Source organism: Mauremys mutica, chromosome 9 (genome assembly GCF_020497125.1).
Source record: "Mauremys mutica isolate MM-2020 ecotype Southern chromosome 9, ASM2049712v1, whole genome shotgun sequence".
Classification (NCBI taxonomy): Eukaryota; Metazoa; Chordata; order Testudines; family Geoemydidae; genus Mauremys; species Mauremys mutica.
The window spans coordinates 53,538,169-53,562,904 of NC_059080.1; the positions used below are offsets into that span (position 1 = coordinate 53,538,169).

Genomic DNA, 24,736 nt, shown 5'->3' on the forward strand with positions numbered 1-24,736 from the left:
GGGCGTATTATCCGCTCCGTGATTGGCCGGGAGGCACGAGCAGCCTGTGATTGGCTACCTTCCAGACCGGCACTCTCTGAGAGATCCCTTTTAGTTGGTTTCTCATAGTGATGTCACTGTCCTTCTTGGCATTCTGATTGGACACTGGGGTAGGTGATGCAGATAGCAGCGATTGGTCAGGAGGCTCACTGCTGATGTAGAGGGATGTGATTGGTCAGTACGGCCGGGAGGTTGATGAAGTGTTCGACTGTGATTGGTGAGGTGTCACTGGGGTCGCGTGCTGTGACACAGTCTGATTGGCCCGCTCTCTTCGCCGGGCTCTGTTTCATATCTATGGTTACCGGCGACTGAGTCTCCGCCGCTGCAGGACCCGGCCGAAGCCCCCCCCCTCCCCCGCCAGGCGAAGCGAGCCGTGACCCGGCCCCGTGCAGGCTCGGCGGGGAGTGAGGCCTCGCCGCCGTCATGGCCCCGCGCTCTCTCGGCCGCCTCTGCCTGTTGCTGCTCTACCTCCTCGGGGAGGCCAGCGCCGGGTGAGTGCGGCCGCGGTGGGCGGGGATTGCGGGGGAGCCTAGGTCCGCTCCTCGTAAGGGGGCGCGATCCCTCAGGCCGACTCTGAGCCCTTCAGCAGCGACCAGCCCCCGCCCCTCGTGGGTCTCCCCGGTCTCCGCCCACGCCATTCCCCTCCTCCGCTCGCACTCACCCCGCCCCCCCCCCCAGCAGCGACCAACCTCCGCCTATTCCCCCTGCCCCCCCCACCCGCCGCCGCCGCCCCGGTCTATTCCGGGCCCCATTCCCCGCACCCGGCCTCCGGCCATTCCCCCCCCCCACACACAGAACCCCCGTCCGTTCCGGCCCCCGCCCATTCCCCCTCCGCCCCCCCCCCAGCTCCCGACTATCCGGGGCCCCATTCCCCACACTCGGCCCCCGCCCACCCCCAACACAGCCTCCGACTATCCCATCCCCGGCCCCTGCCCATCCCCCCCACCCCGCCCCGCTTATTCTCGAACTATCTTGGCCCCCCAACCCCCACACACAGCCCCGACTATCCTGGCCCCTATCCCCCCGCCGCCTCCAACTAGCCCATCCCCCACACCTGGCCCCTGCCCAGACCCCAACTATTCTGGCCCCCCTGCTCCCACATCTGGTCTCCCATCCATCCTCTACACACAGCCCCTGACAATCCCAGCCCCCCACCGCTCCCACACCTGGCCCTGCCCATCCACCATATGCAGCCCCCTACTATCCTGGTCCTCCCATCTTCCAAACTTGGCCCATGCTCATCCCCCCGCCCCCCCCCCAGCCTCTGACTATCCTGTTACAGACACACACGCACCTCTGCGCACACAGCCCCCTGTCAGTGTCACCATCACACCCCCCACACACACACACATATTGTCGTGAGCCAGTCACTGAATATCTCTGTGCTTCCATTCCTCCTGTGTAAAAGGGTGTTAATAGTACTTATTGAAACTCTCAGGTGTGCAAGGAGAATGCATTCATTATTGTTTGAGTTGTTTGGATGCTGCAGTGTTGGTGGTGTCATATGAGTGATAAATGTGCAGCACATGTGGAATAGTTCTATGTGACAGAGGCCACAATTAGATGCTTATTTTGCTCTGTATTTCTCAGGAGGGATTTCTATAAGATTCTGGGGGTGTCCCGCAGTGCATCAGTAAAAGACATTAAAAAGGCCTATCGGAAACTGGCTTTGCAGCTTCATCCGGACCGAAACCCTGATGATCCACGAGCACAAGAAAAGTTCCAGGATCTGGGTGCTGCCTATGAGGTCAGTGAGTTAATCAGATATCTGCTCCCAGTACTAACACAAACATGGTTTTCCTGTATTGTTGGCATCTCTGCCCATCTCATCATTTTGGTGAGGGGTGAACAGGTGCTCTTTACCAGTGATGTCCTTGGAGCTGGCATTAATCAGGAGGAGTCAGCAATGATTACATTGCACTGTTGGTAATGAATTGCAGCAACAAAAGTTAAAAGTCAGACAGGTTTAATAACTAGAAACTGCAGTGGAGGTGATAGCGAAAAATCATAAAGAGTCTGGTGTGTGTTAACCTGATTGCTGTCACTCTAAGGCAGGCCTGCACAACATGTGGCCCGCGGTGGGGTGAGTAGGTGGTCTCACTGTGCGGCCCGCATGGAGTGAGAAGGCAAGCCAATGGCCGGATGGCTGGCTGGCAGGTGGGCGGGGTGGTGAAGGGGCCAGTGTCAGCCTGGACTCTGGAGAGCGAGCCTGTGGCAGGAGGCTGGGGCAGTGGCAGAAGGTAAGAGTCCAGGCAAGTGAGCTGGCAGTGGGGGAGCAGGGCTGAGGAGGCGAGCGGGGGGGCAGGTGAGCTGGCGGCGGGGAAGGGGGGGCAGCTGAGGAGGCAAGCAGGCGGGGGGCAGTGGTGGTGGGGCAATTGTGAGAGGGAGGTTTTTCTGTTACACAGGCAGCTGAAGAGGGGAGCGGAGGCGGGGGGGCAGGCGAGCCGGCGGTGGGGGAGGGCTGGCTGAGGAGGCAGGTGGGCGGGGGGGACACAACTGTGGGGGGGCAATTGGGAGAGGGAGGTTTTTCTGTTGTTACACGGGCAGCTGAAGCGGCGGGGGAGGGGTGGCTGAGGAGGCGAGTGGGGGGGCAATTGGGAGAGGGAAATGGCAGAATACCCCGTGGTCCCAAATGTTCAAGTAATTGCCCCAGGGTGGTAAAGAAAATTGGGTCATTAAGGCTTGACAGTCTCTGGGGAGAATCGCTGCTAATCCCAGGAACAGACAGGCTGCTGTGTTTGGATCAGGGGTTCATGTGGCTGTCATCACTGCAGGAACTGCTTCCATGGAAAAGCCACATTAGGAGGACCCTTAAATGTATATTTAGCTTCTTTCTGTCTCGCAGTCAGAAGAAGCTGGCCCCATGTGCACACACCCAGTTCTCTGGACTCAATCCCACCACACTTTGGGAACCTGTGCGCCTGAGTCTGTTCCCAGCAGTGCAAAGGCAAAGTGAGGACAGGATCAAATCAAATGTCTATCCCCACGTTAGAGAAGAGAGAACTATGACATACTGCACATGAATCTGAACCACTTCATTAGCTGAAGAGTTAAGCTGCAAATTTTAGAGGAGCCCAGTTAGCCCATCAACAAATCTCATTTACAAATACTCGACAGCTTCCCTAAAAACCCAAACGCAGGACAGTCTAGAACAGTTCAAGGATCCAACCCCACAGCCATATCATTCTTCCCTGTTCCTCATCATCCCCCCTGCCCTGTCCCCAAGAATCCTAGCCACATCACACCCGATCCTGGGCCCCACCTCTTCCTCTAGAGCAGCCCCTGCCGCACACCCAGTGCTCAACAGAAGGGCAGTTTAAATAATTTACAGAGTCAATGTTATAAGCATGACACAGGTTTTTGTGATCCCCCAGCAACACCCAGAGGCCTCTGTCCAACTCAGCCAGACGCTTGGTGTTTGGGGCCAAGCCATTTTGGGGGTAGGAAGCTAGGAAAATGTTCAGAAAGGGAATGATGGATATTTGTGAAATACCTTAATTGCAAAAGCTCTTTTCTGAAGGTTACCAAACCTCCCAGAGAGAGGCCTAAGAGAGCTCAGGGGATCTGGTAATTTTTTGGAGAAGTTACAGGGAAGTTAAAAATGGATCTTAGTTGTAAGTTAGGGTCAGTCTGAACTATGGAGTGGCTACCACTGGCCCATTACATCCGGGTGAGCGTCTCTATAGCAGCATTGGGCCTGATCTGGCTCCCATCCCCTCTCCAAGGGTTGCAGCTGTCTGGAGGTGCCTGCCTTCCATGTCTTCCTCATTCACACCTCATTCATTCAACAGATCGATTACAAAGTGGGGGGAAGATCTTATTCTACTTCTAGCAAAAAGACTTTTTTTTACCTTAATTATACTACCTCAGGCGCCCACTATAACATATTACCAAGGTTCAATACAAAGTCATATAAAAGTTATACAAAAATGCATATTGTAGAGATTTATCTACAACTGCATTGATTGACTGCTGTATGCAGTAATATAGTGACCACTGAGTCTTTGAATGAGGCTTTATACTTGGGGGGGCGAGCGGCAAGTGGGGGTCAAGCAGCGAGTGGGGGATAAGCGGGTGGGCAAGCGGCAGGTGGGCAAAGAGGCGAGCAGTGAGCCAGCAGAGGTTCTAGGGGCGGGCATGGGGAGGGAGGAGGTGAAAGGAGGTGAGTGGTGGGTCGGGGACTGACTAGGAGGGACACAGCAAGCAGCACCCCAGATCAAGGGCACCGAGGTCTGGGAGGGACACGGGGCCAGTGGCCGTGGGACACCGGCCTGCAGAGGGCGCTCCAATGGCTGGATGATCTAATTCCCAAGAAGACCAGCAGGAGGCGCCGCCGTGGGAGCCCCGCTTGCTTACACAAGTGCTGCGGGGAAGGGGTGTTGGCCCTCAGCTATTTTCTTTGGAGTAATATGGCCCTCACCGCTTTACGAGTTGTGCAGGCCTGCTCTAAGGTTTCTAGCAGTGGTCACAGGCCAATTTTTGGATTCCAATTTTCTAATTTTCAGAGTTAAGTTATCCTCTCTTGCATGTTGTGGGAGAGAGGGAATGTCTCCTTTGATGGAGTTTGCAGATTCCTATATAGGGTTCTGAACATCTTGTTTCATTTTGCAGGAGATATTGCAGTAGTTCGCTTTCTGAGACCAAAGCAGCTTGATTGCTGTGGATGCTCAGGATGTGTGAGGACAGCGGTGGCTAAATTTTTTGGAAAACAATAGCTTATTCTTTCAAAGCACCAAAACTTTGGTGTAAAGTTCTCTCGCTGGGGAAGGGAAGCTAGTGCATGATGGACATCTCGATGCATTCTTTTAGAATCTTCAGACAGGATATGCTATTCTGGGATTTCATAGTTGTACCTGAAATAGATCATTTAAAATTATTTGTAGTTCCTCGGCCCTCTCCTATCCCTAGCATTTGTTCCTAGGCTAGTAGGATATAGGTTTGAAATTTGATTCCTGGTTGTCCTTAAGTCTGGAGCTGAAGCATACTTCTAAGTCTTCAGACCTGCCAGTGTGTAATGGAAATTGTCAAAATATGTGACAAATGACCAAACTCTGTGATACCTGGCTTTTGTTATCTGTTGCTTATGGCACAATTAATGTTTCAGTCTTAAACTGGTTTAAGGGTGTTCTCATTATGTGAGTTAATTGACTTAAGAAATGTAAAGAGAACATTAAGAGATTATTTGATTGTGGTGTATATAAGTACCTAGTTGGAGAGATCTGTTTCACTAATCTGGGAGACAAAAGTATTGACAAAATCCCCTGGCTGAAAACTAAAATTAGATTAACTCAAGTTAGACATAGAATCAAACTAATAGCGAAGGCAAGGTGTTTCAATGGTTAATTAACAAATATGGTGCTTTCTCACTTTTAAAGCCTTTACATTGACTGAATGTCTTTCTGAAAACACGCTCCACTTCAGCCACAAAATAGGGGCTTGATTCAGGCTTAATTACTGGCTGAAATTCTGTGCCCTGTGCTACACAGGAGGTCAGACTAGATGATCGTAACGGTCCCTTCTGGCTTTCACATCTATTAAACCCATTTTGAAATCTGTATTTAATTCACGGACTGAGAGAACATCCTTAAAAATTATTGTCTGGCACTTATGGTGGGACAACACAGGTATTCCTCTTTTTGGCTGTTGGTGGCCCAGGAGAAGGGAGTGAAGTGGGGGGGGGCTTCCCAGGCCACTGAAGAGTTTAGTGAAGGGCTAGCTGCCTGGGCCTTTTGTGGCATTCCAGGGAGAAGGAGAGGTGGGCCCTGCCATCCCAAATGCACTTTATGCAACCCTCACATTCGTACTACCCCCCGTATTTAATATTGGATACACCTCAAATTAATGCAGGCTGGACACTCGTATCTTAGGTGACTGTCTAGAGACTATCCAGCTGCTGTTCTTCCTCCTGTGCTCTTGTGGTTGGTGCTGTTTCTCTATCCCTTTCCATTCAAGCCTCAAGGGAACAGAGAGAGGTCACTGAGGAGGAACTGACAGTAATTTTCAGGTAGAGGGGGAGTGAGCAGCTGTTCTGGGCAGGCAGATTATTTAGGTGTAAGAATCTATTTATTTGGGGTATGTATGTCTGTAAAACTTCTGGAGTAGATACTGTGCTGGAGAACAGATACGGATCACACTTATGTTTCTGCAGTGGTTTAATGGTGGCCCTAATGCTGTGCAACTGATTAAGATCTGCAACTGTAGCCATTGCACATCTGGTGTGTTCCTCACTGTAGAAGCACTGTTGCACATGTGGAAGCCAGTAAATAATTAACAAGGTTTTGAAGAGATCTTAATGATCTTGAGTTAGGCTAACTGTGACCCTGGTGACGTGAGGAAGCAAGATAATGTAAGACAGAGTGAATTGTGTGAAAGTTATTACGACCTTGCAATATGCAGTCTTGCAGTCTTGTTTTTCTAGTGAGATAGCAGAAAAGCTTATGTATAAACAAAATGTATTTGTTGCTTTTTAGTGTCTCCATGATTGCTAGAAATTGTCTGTAAAAAAGGTATAAAGGCTTGATGTAATTGTTTACCAGTTGAGAGACCTGTCCAGGACTGGGGTGACCCTGTGTCCTATGGCACTCTCTCCCTCCATGGTAATTACTGGAGAAATAATAAAGTATTTAATCTTGCTGCACCCAAACAAAAAGCGAGAACTAAGTTTTTCTTCGACACACAAGTACATAGTTGTGAGTGCATGAAAGGAGATGATGTAACTTTTGGTCAGATAATACAGGGAAGTTTTCTACTGGTCTTGCTGAGTTTGGACCTCTTTTTAAAGCAAACTATTTACTCACTTTGAATGGAAATCCTTAAGTTATCCTGGGAAGTGGGGGGTTTTCTCTCTCTCCTGCAAACAGGAAATAGTGAAATTCACCACTTCTTCTGTGTGAAAAATATTTATCTGTTTTCTTTCCAACTTAAAGTTCCAGATCTCTGAAAACTTATGCACATGCTTAGCTTTACATTCATGATTAGTCCAATTTAAAATCAATGGGACTACTAGCACGTGTAAGGCTTTGCAGGATGTGGGTCCTGACACTTTTGACGCCACTTTGTATAGTTAATTTTACTGTTTTACCTCTTTCTGTGCATCTCTGACACAATAGCTTTAAAAAAAATGGGAAAATTGTGATTGTAAAATCACAAAAATCATCAGGGAGACTCGGGGCACATGTAGTCTTTGAAACATTAAACTCATTAATTTCTTTTTTAAGTTGATTAGATTTCAAGTTAACCATATCGCTTTAAGGTACCATGGTGACACAACTAAATCCCATTAAGGAAACATAAAAATTCAGGTTCCATCACCAGTATTGACTCTTACATGTCCATTGTGTTCTTAAATATTTTTGCAGAACTAAAATTAGAAAATGTTATATGTGCAATGCAGCGGATTTAATGTTGCTGTTGGGCTCTTAGTTCTTGCACTTCCTGACTGTGCAATCTTAGTATTGCATCAATGCAGTGTTTCTTGTGGGTGTTTCCAAACGGTAATGTGGGGACATCTGAATGGCATACAGAATTTACAAACTCACTCGCATCAGACCTTGTTGTAAGTGCCTTCAACCAAGCAATGTATATTTGTTAGCTCTGCATGTATGCACAGCCCATCTTCCCTCGCTGTACATGTAGAATAAGGACTATTTGAAAATCTCCTATTTAATTAAAACAAAATCACACAAAGCAGTAGCCCTCATTGAGACGTAGGGCCTTGCCATATTTCATGTACCAGCCATTTTTACTATAGCGATGTCTTAAAAAAATAAAATTGTAGGAAAGGTGTGATTCTTGCCTCCTCGCCCTAATTTAAAACAGCTTAACCAGTAGTGTTCCAACTTTACAAACTATTTCAGCTCTGGGCAGACAAAGCATGGAACACTCCAGTCTGGAAGGTTTCTATTTTGGAAAGTGTCAGAGGGGTAGCTGTGTTAGTCTGTATCCGCAAAAATAATCCCTCACTCTCATGGACCTTGGGAGGCAGGCCAGTCCACACTTACAGACAACCCCCCAACCTGAAGCAAATACTCACCAGCAACTACACACCACACACAGAAACACTAACCCAGGAACCAATCCCTGTAACAAACCCCATTGCTTACTCTGTCCCCATATCTACTCTAGCGACACCATCAGAGGACCCAACCACATGAGCCACACCAGCAGGGGCTCATTCAGCAGGGGCACATCTACTAATGTGATATATGCCATCATGTGCCAGCAATGCCATGTACATTGGCCAAACAAGACAGTCTCTACGTAAAAGAATAAATGGACGCAAATCAGGAATGGTAACATACAAAAGCCAGTAGGAGAACACTTCAATCTCCCTGGACATTCAATAACAGATTTAAACTTCATCTTTAAAAAAAAAAAAAAAAAACAGACTTTAAAGAGAAACTGCGGAGCTACAATTCATTTACAAACTTAACATCATTAATTTGGTCTTGAATAGGGACTGGGAGTGGCTGGCTCACTACAAAAACAATTTTCCTTCTCTTGGTATTGGCACCTCCTCATCAATTATTGAGAGAGGACCACATCCAACCTGACTGAACTGGCCTTGTCAACACTGGTTCTCCACTTGTACACTCCCTTCATAGAATCATAGACTTTAAGGTCAGAAGGGACCATTATGATCATCTAGTCTGACCTCCTGCACAACGCAGGCCACAGAATCTCACCCACCCACTCCTGTATCAAACCCCTAACCTATGTCTGAGCTATTGAAGTCCTCAAATCGTGGTTTAAAGACTTCAAGGTGGAGAGAATCCTTCAGCAAGTGACCCGTGCCCCACACTGCAGAGGAAGGCAAAAAAACCCCAGGGCCTCTGCCAGTCTACCCTGGGGGAAGATTCCTTCCCAACCCCAAATATGGCGATCAGTTAAACCCTGAGCATGTGGGCAAGACTCACCAGCCAGACACCCAGAAAAGAATTCTCTGCAGTAACTCAGATCTCACCCCATCTAACATCCCATCACAGGCCATTGGGCATATTTACCGCTAATAGTCAAAGATCAATTACTTGCCAAAATTAGGCTATCCCATCATACCATCCCCTCCATAAACTTATTAAGCTTAGGCTTGAAGCCAGATATTTCTCTTGCCCCCACTGCTCCCCTTGGAAGGCTGTTCCAGAACTTCACTCATCTGATGGTTAGAAACCTTCGTCTAATTTCAAGTCTAAACCTCCTGATGGCCAGTTTATATCCATTTGTTCTTGTGCCTACATTGGTACTGAGTTCTCTTCATGTGCCGGTATATTTATGCCTGTATCTGTGATTTTTTCACTCCATGCATCTGAAGAAGTGGGTTTTTTACCCAGGAAAGCTTATGCCCAAATAAATCTGTTAGTCTTTAAGGTGCCACCGGACTCCTCGTTATTTTGGAAAGTTATGTTTCATGCAGCTCAAGGTCCTTAGGGTTGGAAGGGACCTCAGGAGGTCATCTAGTCCAACCCCCTGCTCAAAGCAGGACCAATCCCCAAATGGCCCCCTCAATGATTGAACTCACAACCCTGGGTTTAGCAGGCTAATGCTCAAACATGCTCCAACAGGTATAGTAAAGATTTATTTGTTTAACAGCCTAGCTATAGCTGCTGGTAATTGTTCTAATATCAAGATAAGTTAGCAAACAAAAGCTATATTTAGTGGCAGTTAAGGTTGCATCAGGGTGTATGCTACCCCCTTGAAACCTGAGAAGCATGGAAATATGAAGTTAAGAGGAAATACTGGTGTCTTCCTTTTCAACTTCATATTGAGAATAACACTGTCAATAACACACTCCAGTACTCTATAAGGCTTTTGCTTCCATCTCCAACAGATACCCAAAAGCTGTATGTATCGCAGCTTCTTCAAAGTCCCACCCTGATGCAAAACTTTAACAGCCACCTCACATGCTTTTGGATCAATGGATCAGTACATCTGATTGTCACACATTCCATGAATTTGGGAAGTTATTCCACCTTAACACAGCTGAGGTCACTGCTCTCATGCTCTCTCTTCCCTCCCCTCTCTCGCCCCATGTTGTCCCGGAATGAGTGCCAGTGTTTGTGCCACGGCAGATTTATCATCATATTTGGTGGCTTCACATTGATGCTCAAACTTGAGATTTTGGCTAAAGATTATAAAATGTTCTCTAGACAAATGCTCGTTCTGTATGACTGATATTGGAGCAAGGAGCAGGAGGAGCAGCAGTGTGGTTTACAAAGAAGGGTGACACACTTCTGTGAAAGACTGCCAAAAGGGCTGTATTTTTGGACTCTTATTGTTCTATCAATTCATTTTCCATTGGACCCCCGTGAAGAATTTGAAATAGTGTTGAATTATATTGTGTCTTGGCTTTTGCTGTTTCAATTAGATGAATACAAAATAAAGGTTTATAGCTCTTGTTAAACTGAAAACTTTTGACTTAATGGTAATAATAGAGTCATGACCAGCACCACCATAATACAGTCTTCTCTCGGTGCCTCCATTGTCCCTTGTTCCTCATTTAGGAATAACATCAGGGTTCATTTCAAAAGCCTTGTCTAAATAACCTAGTTCACTTACGCACTAGTGTTTATTGTCCCACATCCTCTGCCCTTCCAGGTGCTCTCAGACGAGGAGAAGAGAAAGCAGTACGACACATATGGCGAGGAGGGATTGAAAGATGGTCACCAGGGTTCCCATGGAGACATCTTCTCACAGTAAGCTTTCATCCAGGCAAACTACTCTGCAGGCAGGGAAGACTAATTTTGTCCATAATATAAAGACACCAATACTACTTCACGGACTCCAGCACTGACCAGATGCTTTGTTATTAGTAGCCTCAGTCTCCTCATTTTTCCCTGGTCAAAGATAAATGAATCAACAGTGTGTATTCAACACTCATATCCTAGCTGCTGCTTTCACACACATCCCAGTCCCTTCTTCCACTGAGTAATGGGCATGAAGACCATGTTTGTTCTCTCTCCCCCACAAACCAGCATTGTTCACTTGGCAGATTTGCTAGTGTGAGTGATGTATAATAGATTGTAATTGCATTAAATATGCAGAATCTTTCTTGCATCCTCTGGGGTGTGCCTGGTGTTTATTACACTGCCACAGATAATGGTTTGGGGTTGGTTTGTTTTGGTTTTTTTAAGGAAAACTGTACAGTATCTTTTCCCGGTTTTTACTGGTTTAAGTACAGCAAAATCTGACCTCTTCATTCACTAGCACTTCAAACAGCACCTCTTGCTTCAGGGTAAACCTGTGGATTATTCATTTCTGATAGAGATATCTTTGCTACAGTTGTCCTTTAGGGTGTCAGTATCTGCTGGTGTCGTCTGCTTGAAGGATGAGAGCAGCCCCTATTGACTAGTTTGACTGAATAAAAAGAAAGGCCATGCTTGGTTTCTGTCTCTTCCTCCACTAAACACTCTGTCTGCTAGGGCTGGATTCCCTTGAAGCCAGTTGACGCATTCCTCAAGAAGACCCCTCAGTGTCCACCCTCAAATAGTGTCCTTGTCTGAACGTTGGTACTGCATAAAAGGATGTCCTAGGGCTCTAGCCTAGGATTTAGGAGACCTGGGTTCAATTTCCTACTTCACCACAGGCTTCCTTTGTGAGGATGCAAGTCACATAGCCTCTCAGTGCTTCAGTCTCCATCAGTAAATGAGATTAATAGTGCTTCCTGCTTCACAGGAGATAAATATGTTAGACTGTGAAGAACTCAGATACTATGGTTATCAGGGCCATGTACCTTAGATGTGGTGCCAGAAATTTATTCCTAGCTGTGATGACTTTAAATAAGGAAATCTCTCCCAAAATAACTGATTTCTGTTTGCCTTTGAAAGCATGCAACTTGTATTTGAAGGAATATCGGCCAAGAATAAGCATTTGGTTTGACAATGTTCAATTTGCTGTACAGTGCATCTTATATGGTGGTGAGAAGAGGCTTCAAGGAAGCCTATTGCTGCATTCGATCTCTGTGTTTTAACAGAGATCCTGTTTATGAAGCCACATAGCTGGAGTGAACTTAAACTTCTTCCTGAATTAATGAATGTCCATTACTCCGTAGCTTCTTTGGGGACTTTGGTTTCATGTTTGGAGGAAGTCCTCGTCAGCAAGACAGGAATATTCCACGGGGAAGTGACATCATTGTGGACCTGGAAGTTACACTGGAGGAAGTGTATTCAGGAAACTTTGTGGAAGTAAGTGTAACAGTCTATTTCTAGGAGCCTCCCCGTTGAACCCTGGAGCTTGCTGCTGACTGTTGGCCTAGCTGTTGGTGGGAATAGTGCATTCTTAGAAAGAAATGGAAATGGGTTACTTCCGAACAGTGTGTCTGAGGATGGGTGAGGTACAAAACAGACATGGGTGAGAGGCGATGCTGGAATTTCTTATGCTCTACATCCTCCTGTTGCTGCCAAGTACCTGATACTGTTCTGGGAACCAAAAGCACTGTGGGGAAGGGGATGTTTTCAAGTAGGTCACTTTGAAACCCAATAGAAAGCTGCAGCAAAGAGGTGAAACATTAAACAAGATGTAAACTTATTTAGTCTCTTGAAGTCAGGTCCTCTCATATCAAACCCTGCCTCTTTCAGCAAAGTAGTTGCCACCATATTAATCTAACTGAATTTTTACATGGCCAAGCATCTCCGTCACAACAGACGTCTAACATTCTGTGTTTAGCAAATATACGGTGCTTTCATTTAACTAGTTATGTCTCTAATGCTGGCAATCCCCAGTACTGAATTAAATGCAAAAAAGCTGTATTAATCGAGCATTATAGTTGAGGGTTCAAGTGTGTAAATCAGGCAACTGAAAATTATGGTTCCCAAAGCAATTAACCATTAACTTAAAGGGTATGTGTGTCTACACTGCAGTCAGGTATGATTGCAGCACATGTCGATGTACCCAAGCTAGCCATTGAAGTATGCCTTGGGTGGGCATGGCTATCTTCACTGCTAATGTTACTCAAGCTACCTTTGATCTACCTAGATTACACATGCTGTGATCACACCTTCCAGCTGCAGTGTAGATATACCCAGTGTGTGTAAATAGCAATGTACCATAGTATATATGAACTGTATACCTTAATATATAAAATAGGGCCAAATTGTGGTAGATTTAGGAACTATAACTTTCATTTCCTGAATCTCAACATTGTATTAACAGTTTTCATGTTTCATTTCCTCGGGTTCTTCAGTGTAAAAAATTATTTGATTTCCAATCCAAATAATATGGAAATGGACACAAATGCACATCAGAAGTACTTGAATCTGGACACAGAAATCCTGTTAGACCTTAAACCCAGTAAAAAACAGGTATAAAGACATGTTTTGAAATAAAGCCAGGAGCTTAGCACTATGGCATACCCCTGTTAAAAAGAAGAATCATCATGTACTGCACTTGCAGAGCTTGCAGTCTTCAAGTGTTGTCTTCAGTGACAAATGCCTCAGCCAGATTTAAATCTTTAAAATAAGCTTGTTCAGAGATGTAAATATGAAAAAAAAAATCTAAAAATATCTTTAGAGAAAAAACTCTTTCCTAGTTACTGTAAAAGGAATGGCATTTTAGCCAGCTTCCCAAAATAATTCATCAAAGGCATCAGATGTTTCAGCCTAATGTTACCTTTTTTTATTTAGAAAGGTGGATAAGCATTGGGAAGCAGGCTTAAAAGGAACATGACTATAACAGTGACACCGTGGGTTCTCAGGTAGTGAATTGAAGACTGTATTCAGGAAGGCATTTCCAAGATCCAAGGCAATTATTGTTTTGGGTGCAGCACAGATATCTTGGAGCTTGTTGTCTAGAATGTGTTTCTTGAAGGAACCATTCTATTTGCAAAGCCTCAAGATCATTATACCGTGTGACTGGTTGATATGAAACAGCTGGATGTGTTTCTTGCAGGTTGTTAGGAACAAGCCAGTAGCCCGGCAGGCTCCTGGCAAACGGAAATGCAACTGCCGGCAGGAAATGAGGACCACCCAGCTAGGCCCTGGGCGTTTCCAGATGACTCAAGAAGTTGTCTGTGATGAGTGTCCCAATGTCAAGTGAGTGTTGTGTTTCTGCCTTGTACTGCGATATGGATAGCTAATCACAACTGGCCACTAGATGGGGGAAGGACATGCATGTGTGACCAGTATGACCCACGTGGCTTATTGGGAAAGAGAGCTGGTTTTATCGTATACTTTGCAGTCATGGCAGGAATGAGAAGCTGGATTAGGTGAAAGGTTTTTTAATTTGCATTTTTAGCTCCACTCTCCTTGACTTTACACCCATCTAAAGAGGTCATTCTGCACTGCTATGAAAGGGGCTGAAGTAGAACAGGAGTACAGTTCCCCATTGGGGTATGTGAAGGTGGGGACTGCAGCAGTAATGATGTACATGGGATCTTGGGATGGTTTCAGTAGCTTAGCTCTTTTCTGTCTATAAGGGTTCACCAGTGGAGACAGAGCAAGAGACACCTTTTGCCCTCCGCTCTGGGTAGTGTGCAGTAAATGATACAAGCAGCAGGAGAAAAGCAGCAGTCCACAGTGGGAGTAGCCTGTGCTAGTCCAATAAAATGAGTAAAACCTGTCTTCTTGCTGAACACAGCATCCACTCTTCTACTTTGTTTCTCTTTATCTCCCCAGGCTTGTGAATGAAGAGCGAACACTAGAGGTAGAGATAGAGCCAGGCGTGAGGGATGGCATGGAGTACCCCTTCATCGGGGAAGGTATGGCACTACCACCATAGAGATCAGCTTTGGTAACACTAGGATGATTATGAAGAGGGCAGCATTAAGGAATCTCAGTGCTTCCTGTGGGGCATTGTTTTGATCTTGCTCCTTTTTAAGCAGTTGTTTTGTCCTATGCATTCTCTCAATCTAGAGACTGCACCCTACAGTCAATTTTAGTAATGTCCTGCTTAAAGAGTTCAGCCCCCTTGCTTTTATATTAGACATCTGGCAACAGAAAGGGAAAGCATTCCTATCAGAAAGGGGACCTGTGACATATGTCTGCCATAATGCTCAGCTCTATTTGAAGTGTGTACACAAGTCCCCTGGCCCAAGCATGCGGAGTCTTTCTCCATTGTCACTTGTTCAGATCTGACAGAGTGAAAGCAGGAAGCCAAAAGGGAAAACAGAGCAGAATGCTAAATCCTATATCACTGTACCCTATGCCTGAACTCACCCTTGACGTTCCAAGGGGGCTGAAAGGTACGTGCTTCAGAAACAGACCCAGTTTCTGCCTACAACCTGCTTTGTCAGCAAGTCTCCATTATGCAAAAATTCTTCTTCTAGCCATTTAACAGAATTAACTAGTATCATGACTTCATGTCCCAATAAACCCTTGGTTGCCTTTAGTCATCAATGTGAGCTGTAGTGCTACACAGTATCTCAACTATAGCTGTGTAGGTTTTGGATAATCCACATTGTCACAGTTCATGGCAGCGGCTCCTGTGCTCCTCCAGTGTGGTCCCTCAACAGCACCCACTTAGAGGTTTCCAGCTTCTCAAAAGTCATCTCTCTAGGGCAGAGGCCTGCATCTCATTTCCCTCCTGACTGAGAGATCTTCAAGGCTGCACAGTTCCCAGTCTACACTGTGATGTCTGCAGCAAGCCAGACTGCCCAAAAGACCAGCATCTGCGCTTTGCTTTCTCTCCAGAGGTTATGACTAGTCTGTTCCCCATGGTTATAAGCTATCACACAGCTCTATCTAAGAAAGCACAGTTATTGTTAAGGTGAAAGTATTACAGAGAAAACATCAAAACAATAAAAGAACCTACCCAGATGCTAAAAAGCTTACCAGGAGTCACCCCAGTTCCAGCCTCTGGCTCTGGTAGGTGTCAGTCCTTTAATACCCACAACTGGGTTGTCTCTGTGGTTACAAGTTAATAACTCAGATTCAGAACCAGAACCCAGGCTGAGCAGTTCAGCTGTTTTTGTACAGTTCAGGCCTTTGATCTCATCTCTGGGAACAGGTAATCGGCAGACAATGACCTGCTCCTCAGGGTGTAGCTTCAAAAGGCTGAGTTTTCACATAACCTGAGGGGAGGAATTTGCATCAACCTCTCCCTAGGTATTCCCCAGGAAATACACTTAACATTTATTGTCCCTCCATATCCATTCATCTGGCACATTTTTAATATAGTCCTTTGAATTTCAAGGTCTCACATCTGTCTGCTTTCTCCCCCTACTCCTTCTCCTCCTCCCCGCTTCTCCCCCTCCCCCCGCAATCCAGAGAGGTTACATATATTTGCAGCTGACAACCACAATAATACATAAATCATTCATTTAATACAATGGACCTCAAAGATATTTAAACTTTATTCAATAAAGTGTCCTAAGGATGTGACAGGACATTGCCATATCTGTCACACACACATTCTGTAGGTGAGTCTTCTGCACTAATTTCATGCTACAATGTTCATTGAGACATGACTGCAAAAGCCTGGGGTCTTCCATCTACGAAGTTGCATGTAGGTAGGGAGTCCTTCGTAAAAATGGTGTAGATTTTTTTCAGCTTAGAAGAATACAAGACCAAGCCATCTAGTGAGCTGAGTCTGATGTCAGACAAGCTGGCTAATTGCTGGTGAAGCACCAATTGATGACTTAGTGTAACACACCATTTCTAACCTACTTCCACAGGTGAACCCCATGTAGATGGGGAGCCAGGTGACTTACGCTTCCGAATAAAAGTTCTCAAGTAAGTAACCTGCCTGGCTAATCTACTTCTCTCCTGGAGGGATAGCTCAGTGGTTTGAGCATTGGCCTGCTAAACCCAGGGTTGTGAGTTCAATCCTTGAGGGGGCCACTTAGGGATCTGGGGCATAAATCAGTACTTGGTCCTGCTAGTGAAGGCAAGGAGCTGGACTCGATGACCTTTCAAGGTCCCTTCCAGTTCTAGGATTAGTATATCTCCAATTATTATACTAGACAGAAAATTTACCAGTGTCTTTTGTATCAATTTTGCAGTTCAAATGGCACCTCTGTTATCCATCAGCAGCATCAGTGAGGCGAGAGAGCCAATCCTCTGATGATTTTGGGGAGAGCTGGAGGCAGGACTCTGCAGAGCAGAGTGTCATATGTTAAGGGAGTTGGAATACTTTGAGATTATTGGCAGCAGTTCAGAGGATGCTTCCCTTTTGCTTTGTTTGGCCCAAAATCTAAGATTAGATGGTAGCTGCTGGATGAATCACATGATACTTTGGCACTCCTCTCCACCTCTTGCCCTGTGAATGGAAAGTTTCTTAGTAATACATGTTGCTAGAACAGGAAAAAAGAAGCTGCTGGATGAGTCATGAGGGACTGTTTGACACAGCTCTTGTGTCCCAGATCCCTCTTTGTGCCAACTGTCAAAGGGCAAAGAGGTGCATAAGAATTACGGGGATCCCCTCATCTGTGATATACATACTCGTTTACTAGAGAATATAATGAAAGGTCTCTAATGAAAACCAGTGTCGCACTGGTCATTATAACCATTGTGAGATGTATGTATGAAAAATATGTGAGAAGTTAGGTATGTATGAGACAGTGCGGAGTGCAATCCAGAGCAGGGAGGGGTTGTGTCACCACTTGCCCTGCAACCCTGGCTGCCTTACAATGCTTTACCGCTGTAGCTCCCAGCCTGGGATGCTCACAAGCAGCTACCTGCATGCAGGTTGCACCCTGAGTTTCTGTGAGCTAGACAGCCCTGGATCAGCAGCTCTGAACCCAGCAGCCTGTCTACAGCCACACTGTGCCTTCCACCAGCCTTGGTTACCCTTGCTTTCTCTGTTATATGTTACATGGAGCTGTGTTCTAAGGTGTAAGTAGTAAGCGACAGTGAACTGTTCCTTTGGGACCAGCAGGCCTGGTAATTCCGTGAGTGTCCAATGGATATGGGGCTGGACACTGCAGGGGGACACTTGGAGTATGCGGGGGCTGGAGTGTGCCTATCACACCTCTCCACTCCTTTCAGTTCACAGGGCAAGATTCTTAGTAATGCACATCCCCTAGCACAGGAAAAGGAAGCTGAATCAGACTTACGAATGTCTTCTCCATTCTTCTGAGATTTATGTGAATTTTCCAAGCCTTTTCATAAATGGAGGGAAGCAAGCAACCTAGAGGTCCTGAATAATTGACTTTTCAGTTCTGTGTCTGAATGGAAATATTAAAAAAACAAAATCGGTTCCTTTTGAATTTTTCTCGCCAAAATGAAAAATTGAAAAGCTTTGTTCAGGTTGAAATGAAACATTTCAAATGTCAAATCGAAACAACATCTTTGACATTTTTTTTCTCAGTTCTTTTTCAGCCAGAGCCATTTGTTGAATTCAACCTGAACTCATTCATTGTTTCAGTGCCATAAAAAATGCATATTTCTGTCACTTTACTATTTCCCAAAACAATTTTGCTCAGCTCTAGTCTTGACTTTTGCAGTAGAGGTGGGAAGAGAGGTCAGTGGTTCAAGTTCCTATGTTCTGTTCACAGGCACCCAGTCTTCGAAAGAAGAGGAGATGATTTGTATACAAACGTCACTATCTCGCTGGTCGAGGCACTGATAGGCTTTGAAATGGATATTGCCCATTTAGATGGGCACAAGGTGAGGCAAGAGTTTACTTTCATGTTCTCTACAAGCAAAAATATTTCAGTAATGAATTCCCTGTGCCCCACAGGGACTTGTCCACTCCTGGTTGCAGCTGTTGGCCATAGACAATCTTGTCTCATCCAGAGATTAAAAAAAGACCCATTTTGACTATCTGGAGTCTGCTCCAGAGGCTACAAGTGAGGATACAGTACCTGGTTAGCCTGCAGGCTAGGGGGCATGTGCTGGCATATGTTATCCTAAGCTCTGTGTCAGTGTTCTTACATATCCTGGTACTGAATATTACTGGCTTTGTGGCAGATTCAGTATTGAGCATGCCTTTCTAGTATTGCCATAAAGGAAATTTAGGATAACAGGATACTCACTGTTCTCAAATTTCCCTTGCTTTGTAGGTTCATGTTGCCCGGGATAAAATCACAAAACCTGGAGCCAAACTGTGGAAAAAAGGAGAAGGTCTTCCCAACTTCGATAACAACAACATCAAAGGCTCACTAATCATTACTTTTGATGTGGACTTCCCCAAAGAGCAGCTGACGGATGAACAGCGGGAAGGTTTGTGCTTTAAAAACCTACCACAACATCTCAGCATTTTCTGAACAACGATAGAGCTTTGTCATATGATTTAAGATAACCGCCTGCAGGGATCAGGAAGGAATTCTCTCCCCCACCACTGCATACAGCATAATATAATTAGCTAGGTGCACTGTGGGCAATTTGTTCTTTCCTCTGACGCATCTGGTTTCAGTTGCTGTACTTGGAAGGCTACCAGATTAGATTAGATGGACCACTGGTCTGATATTTGTATAGCATTGACAAATCTGGAGCTGCTTCAGAGCTCCCATCCAAGGGACCAATTGCACCCTTGTTGGAGATGGATTAGAACTGGACTTAGCCCTGCACTGGCTTCACCCTTGTTAGAATGGTATCTCAGATTTAACAGCACAGTTTCCCAGCATCTGCCTCCACTTCTCTTTGGAGTTGGGTATTGCTCTGATGTTAAGGTGAAAGCTGCTCTGCTGCATCAGGAAATAGATGCTTTCTCCCCACCTCTCCTTACCCTAAGCACATAGGCCAAGTCTATGCAGGAATGCTCAGGAAAGTTAAGGAAAATCAGCTAACGCTATGAAATCAACATGCATAAATTATAGCCCATTAACCCCCACCTCTGTGATGCTCTCACGCAGGAGTAAAGTGGACTTAGTTTGCTGCAACTTAATCCTCTTTAGAGGGTGAATGTCTGAGCTAAATTGAGGGTGGCAATTGGCAGGGCAGGTAGCTCTCATAAAGTTGGGAGCAGGACAGAGAAGCATCATCTTTAGCCCCCACTTCTTCACAGCTTCTGAACCACTGTTAGAAGAACCTCCCCACCACCCCCTCCCCCAGTACCTGCGGTAGGCGTTGCTCCTGTACTCCAGGCAGCAGCAAACAGGAGCTGCTCTTCCACATATCCTCTAGCGGGGATGATAGAAACCAAGTTCTACCACTAAGAGAGGAAGGAATTGGATCCTGGCACAGTTAAATATGGATGCCCAAGGAGAGACTCTCTCTTCTCCCACTTCCAAAGCAGCTTAGAGGGAAGCATCTGGGCTACCTTTGGGCTTGCTCAAGGCCACCACACACATTTTCCGAAGACACTGTCTGCCAGGAGTCTCCCTCCTGGGTATCTGCCTCCTAGTGTAAGAATGGCAGAACTGCATCTCCCAGAATTTGTAGAGTGGAAGCCAGCCCCTTAGTAGTGTCATGTGCCACCATCAGAGTGTAGAAATGCTGCCTTCAGAATATTCCAGTTGCTTTGTTCTTGACTAGTCAGTGGGGGAGCTCCTGACAGCTGCAGCACCAGCTTCCTTTCAATCCTGATTTTAAAAGCTCTCCATCACTTTTTTGGGTGTGTGCTGCAGCTTTGGCTCTCTGTCCAGGTGTCTTACTGTTTTCTCCAGGAGCCTTGTCTCCAGTGCATTGTTGCTTGCTCTGATCTGTGCTGGGCTTTCAGGGCCCCTCTTTCTCTTTGGCGTATATGTCAGAGGAGGAAGAAAGGCTGCTCTGTCAGTGTAGCAGAACGATGTCCCTGACCAGGATTGGGTCACAATGCACAGGGACATGAAGAATGTTTGCAAATGTCACTCCACACTTAAAAAGCATGGGGATGGGAATTCAATCCAACCCCTCCTGGAGAGAGAGATTCTGTTGGTTTGGCACAAGGGTGGTGCAAAATGCCCTGCAGAATAAATCCTGAGTCAGTGAAGACTGGGTGCTGAGACTTGGTACTAGTGCACACTCTGCTGCCTGCCACAAAGTCTTGTAGAGCAGTTCCCATCTAGAATGCATGGCACATCTTCCCCCAAAGCAAAGAGATGTGTCAGCCCCCATCTCATGTATAGCACTTGAAGGCAGTGACATTGCATTCCAGCCCATCTAAGGAGGTGGAGCCTTCACTAAAGAGATGAAGGGAGGAGGGGCCATTAGGTCTCCATCAAGAGCCCTGGAATTCCCTCTCCTGTATTAGTGCACTAGAAGCACGGGGGGTGATGGTGCTTTTTGGTTACCAGTTGTGCTTGGCAACCTTGTCTAGACAGTGTCCTATGCAAGGCTGCCACAGAGCACTCAGTGGCACTTCTCCTGTCCTTCAGTGAGGGTGGTTGACTGTGCAGGCTGGATCTCTCTGCTCATAGGAACTCTAGGATACTTCCCTACCACCACAGGGTCTGATTTGTTGGAGGGAACAGCACTACAAATGTTGTGTCTTTTGGGCTGGTGTCAGTACTGCATGGTTGAGCAAGATATGTGGAGGTAGGTGTAGTGTAACTGCACTGGCTGGGGCTTCGTGTTCTGAGATGACTGATAATGGACACCACTCTGGAGGATGTCAGAAGATTAACCCATGTCTCCCCTGGGCTACTGGAGTCATTAGGGGATCGACGACATAAATTGACTGTCTGTCTGAATGGCAGCTGTGCTGCCTAAATATTCAAGAAATACTTAGTCCTGTACTTTTCTGTTTATCTAGCGAGGGAAAAAATTCCTTCCTTTTCTCATTCTTGGCCACTGGCCCTGCTATTTGTAATGTTAAGTGCACCTTCTTTTGAGGCATCTCATGAGCTTCTTTTGCTCCAGCAGCGAGAATCCTGCCAGAGGGTATCTCTAAAGACGGGAAAACGATCTCCTTGTTCTGCTTCTCTGATGTCCCTTTGACCAGATTCTCTGCCACCTACCGGCCAGAGATTGTTTTCTAGAGGGTTCCTATGCTTACACCTGAGCCCTATACTTACATTGCTTCTCTTTGAATTGGCTTTATTACTCTTTTGGAGCTTTAACTCCTGTGCAGCTGAAGGAACAGTCTGGAATGTTCAGAAAGGAGCAAGCAACATGCAGCACTCCACAGGGTTAAAAGTCTAAGTGAAGTAGCATTTCTGCTGCTTTCGTGCCAGGAAGCTGAGCTTCAGACCAGCAGAACTGTACACACTCTTTCCTGTCTCTCTCGCTCCCACCCATGTCTTGCAGCCTAGGCCACTAAGTGGAGGAGATGCAGGTGGGCCTGTCTTTCTCTTAGTGACGCAAGTTGGTGGGATATTGTGTTGCGAGTGCTAACCAGTGCATCTGACACCTCATGCCAGTCAATCAGATCCCAGCCCTCACTTTCAGACAAGACATGGATATAGACAGGACATCAGAAGACATCAAAATAATCCATTGAAATAGTTTTAAACATGGCTTTGCTAAGTGTGGTATCAATATTAACACATAAAGAAAACAGTCTAGCATTTTACTGGGTAAGTGGATTGTTCTAGCAACACAGGAGGCCAGAGAATGTATCCTGGGCTCAACTCTTCTCCCAGGCCAGTAGGATGTGGTAGTATGTGTGGGAGAATCTTGAGCATCTCCTCTAGCTGCCTGTTTGGTAACTATTCCTTTTCTCTTGTAGGTCTCAAACAGCTGTTGAAACAAGGATCTGTGCAGAAAGTGTACAATGGACTGCAGGGATACTAACACAACAAATTGGACTTGATTGCAAATGAAAAGTGAAATCAGTGATATTTATCTGCAATCTTCTTCTGCCCATTGTAGAACAAAAAGGAGGGAGGGTGGAGAGATGGTTCAAGCAGATTTTTGCAAATGGTGAAGGGGGTCAGATGGCTTAAGGAAAATATTTCCTTTTTCAGGGCATAACTGGTGCTGCCTATAGAGTTCCCGGTAATGGAGCAGTGAGAAAAGCCCCTGGTCAAAGAAAATGGGGGCAGGGGGTGTTAAACTTGGTGCAAATTGCAAATTCTGGTTTTTAAATATATTTTGATGTTACTTTTCTTGACCCTCTCAATGTATTTTCCTCGTTTCTCTTTGTGTCTCTCACGTTGATCTCCTCCTAACATTTCCTCTCATTCTCAGCCCCTCCCCACAGAGCCTAATGGGCCGTATTCTTTCAGAATACACAACTCCCCTGAAAGAGGTCAGTTTCTATTAGAAGTGAACTGAGTGAGGGCCTTGGGAGTAGCTATAGAGCCATTGGATGGAGTTCTGGAGGTGATGGTGAAGATGGCCTCTTCTGACTCTCTTAATGCCAAAAATAGTCTTTTTCGCGCAACATTCACACAAAATTTCAAGCCAGAACTGAGTCTGGTCTTTGAAAATATCAGCTATTGCCTTGCCCTTTCTTCACTTTATAGAGCTCTAAAAAAAGAACCCGTCTCTTCCTGTGCCCGGTCTAGAACTCTGTGTTGGGAATTCTTCCCACTCCCCCATCTCCTTGCACAAACAGGCTTGGCTGGAATAGTTTGGTATCTCCTGCACTTAGTCCTCCAAGAGAACAGGTGCAGCAGGGAGCACTGTAATAAAACTGCTCAAAGTTTAATGGCAATTGACTGGCTATGCAGCTAAGTAGAACTGGCTCTATTGTAGCTGCAAGCACTTGGTCTGTAAAGAAGGCTCTGTCCTAATGAAAATAGATGTGTGACATACAAGCTGTGCTACATCTGACAGCTAATACAGGCAACAGCTCTGCAGCCTCTGAGCTGGAGAGGAGGACTGTGCTGCTGGGCTGGGATAGGTTTCTTGGGCCTTTTCTGGTGTCCTCTGTGAGGCTGCCCATGGGGGTGTGCCATTGTGTGTTCCAGCACACTGGGAAGCCATAGCTGATAAAGCCTTGAAGCACATCCAGATGGAGAAACTGGCTGTGTGGTACTTCATTCCATGCAGGTAAAGGGTGAGAAATGGCAGCCAGCTATTCCCACCTGTGGGCAACTCCCCCTCTTGTGTGAGACTTTGGGGGCTTGTTGCTAGAGGCAGAAGAGTTGGGAGGATTCAAGTTTAGTTTTCTTAAATATATCTTGAGTAGCACAAACATAAAGCGCTTGGGAGGAGCTCAGTGCCCCTCTTCCCTGTCCTGCTGCTCCCCGGTCCCCTCTGTGGTGTTAGCATTTCACTCTGCTGTTGTCTGTTTCTCCCACCTGTTGCTCTGGGCTCTGTTAAAACTAGGTTTTTCCTCACCATCTTCCACTCTCTGTAGTGCAACATTTTTCAAATGTGGCCACCAGGGGCTTTTTGTGTGGCCCCAACAGCCTCCTGGGCGGTGATGGGGGGAGAAAGGGGGGCAAAGTGTCCACCTCTTCCCCCTCCCCTGGGCTGCTCTGCCCTGCAGTGCCTCTAGAGACAGGTGGAGCACAATGTTGCAGGACCAAGGTGAGCTCTCAGTCTACCTTGGGGGCAAGGCTCGGGCTTCAGCCCAGTGGGACTTTGGGAGCCAGGCTGTGGGACTTCGGGCACCCCCTGGCTCTGTCCACTGGTCCCAGGCTCCTGCCACTATGTGTCGGGAGCCAGCCCTGGGTGCTGACCCCTGCTGCCGGCTGCGCAGCAGCGGGCTCCCAACACCTGGCTTCAGCTGCACAGCCCCTGGCTCTGACCACACAGCAGCATATGCTGGCTCCGGCCGTGCAGGCTCCCCACACACCTCCATCACCCTGGGCCTCCACTGCCTTCCCCAGCCCTGCATTCATCGCCCTACATCACCCTGGGCCCCCACTGCCTTCCCCAGCCCTGCATTCATCACCCTGGGCCCGCACGGCCTTCTCTTTCCCTCACCCCCACCCCTTCCAGGGCTTAATTTGTCCTGAGAAAAGTGATATTAACAAACATACAAGTATCACTTTTCCCAGCAGACTTACTAGTTAGCT

General features: G+C 46.4%; 1 protein-coding gene across 1 annotated transcript; it reads left to right on the top strand.

Annotated features, from left to right (window-relative positions):
* Nucleotides 1–294: 294 nt before the first annotated feature.
* Nucleotides 295–22,873, top strand: DNAJB11 (DnaJ heat shock protein family (Hsp40) member B11). Its single transcript, XM_045029557.1, has 10 exons — nucleotides 295–530; nucleotides 1,630–1,786; nucleotides 10,630–10,727; nucleotides 12,083–12,215; nucleotides 13,918–14,060; nucleotides 14,643–14,725; nucleotides 16,640–16,697; nucleotides 18,461–18,572; nucleotides 18,968–19,127; nucleotides 22,495–22,873. The coding sequence occupies exons 1-10, from the start codon at nucleotides 463–465 to the stop codon at nucleotides 22,557–22,559; spliced, it is 1,077 nt and encodes a 358-aa protein (XP_044885492.1). The 5' UTR covers nucleotides 295–462; the 3' UTR covers nucleotides 22,560–22,873.
* The last annotated feature ends 1,863 nt before the right edge of the window (nucleotides 22,874–24,736 follow it).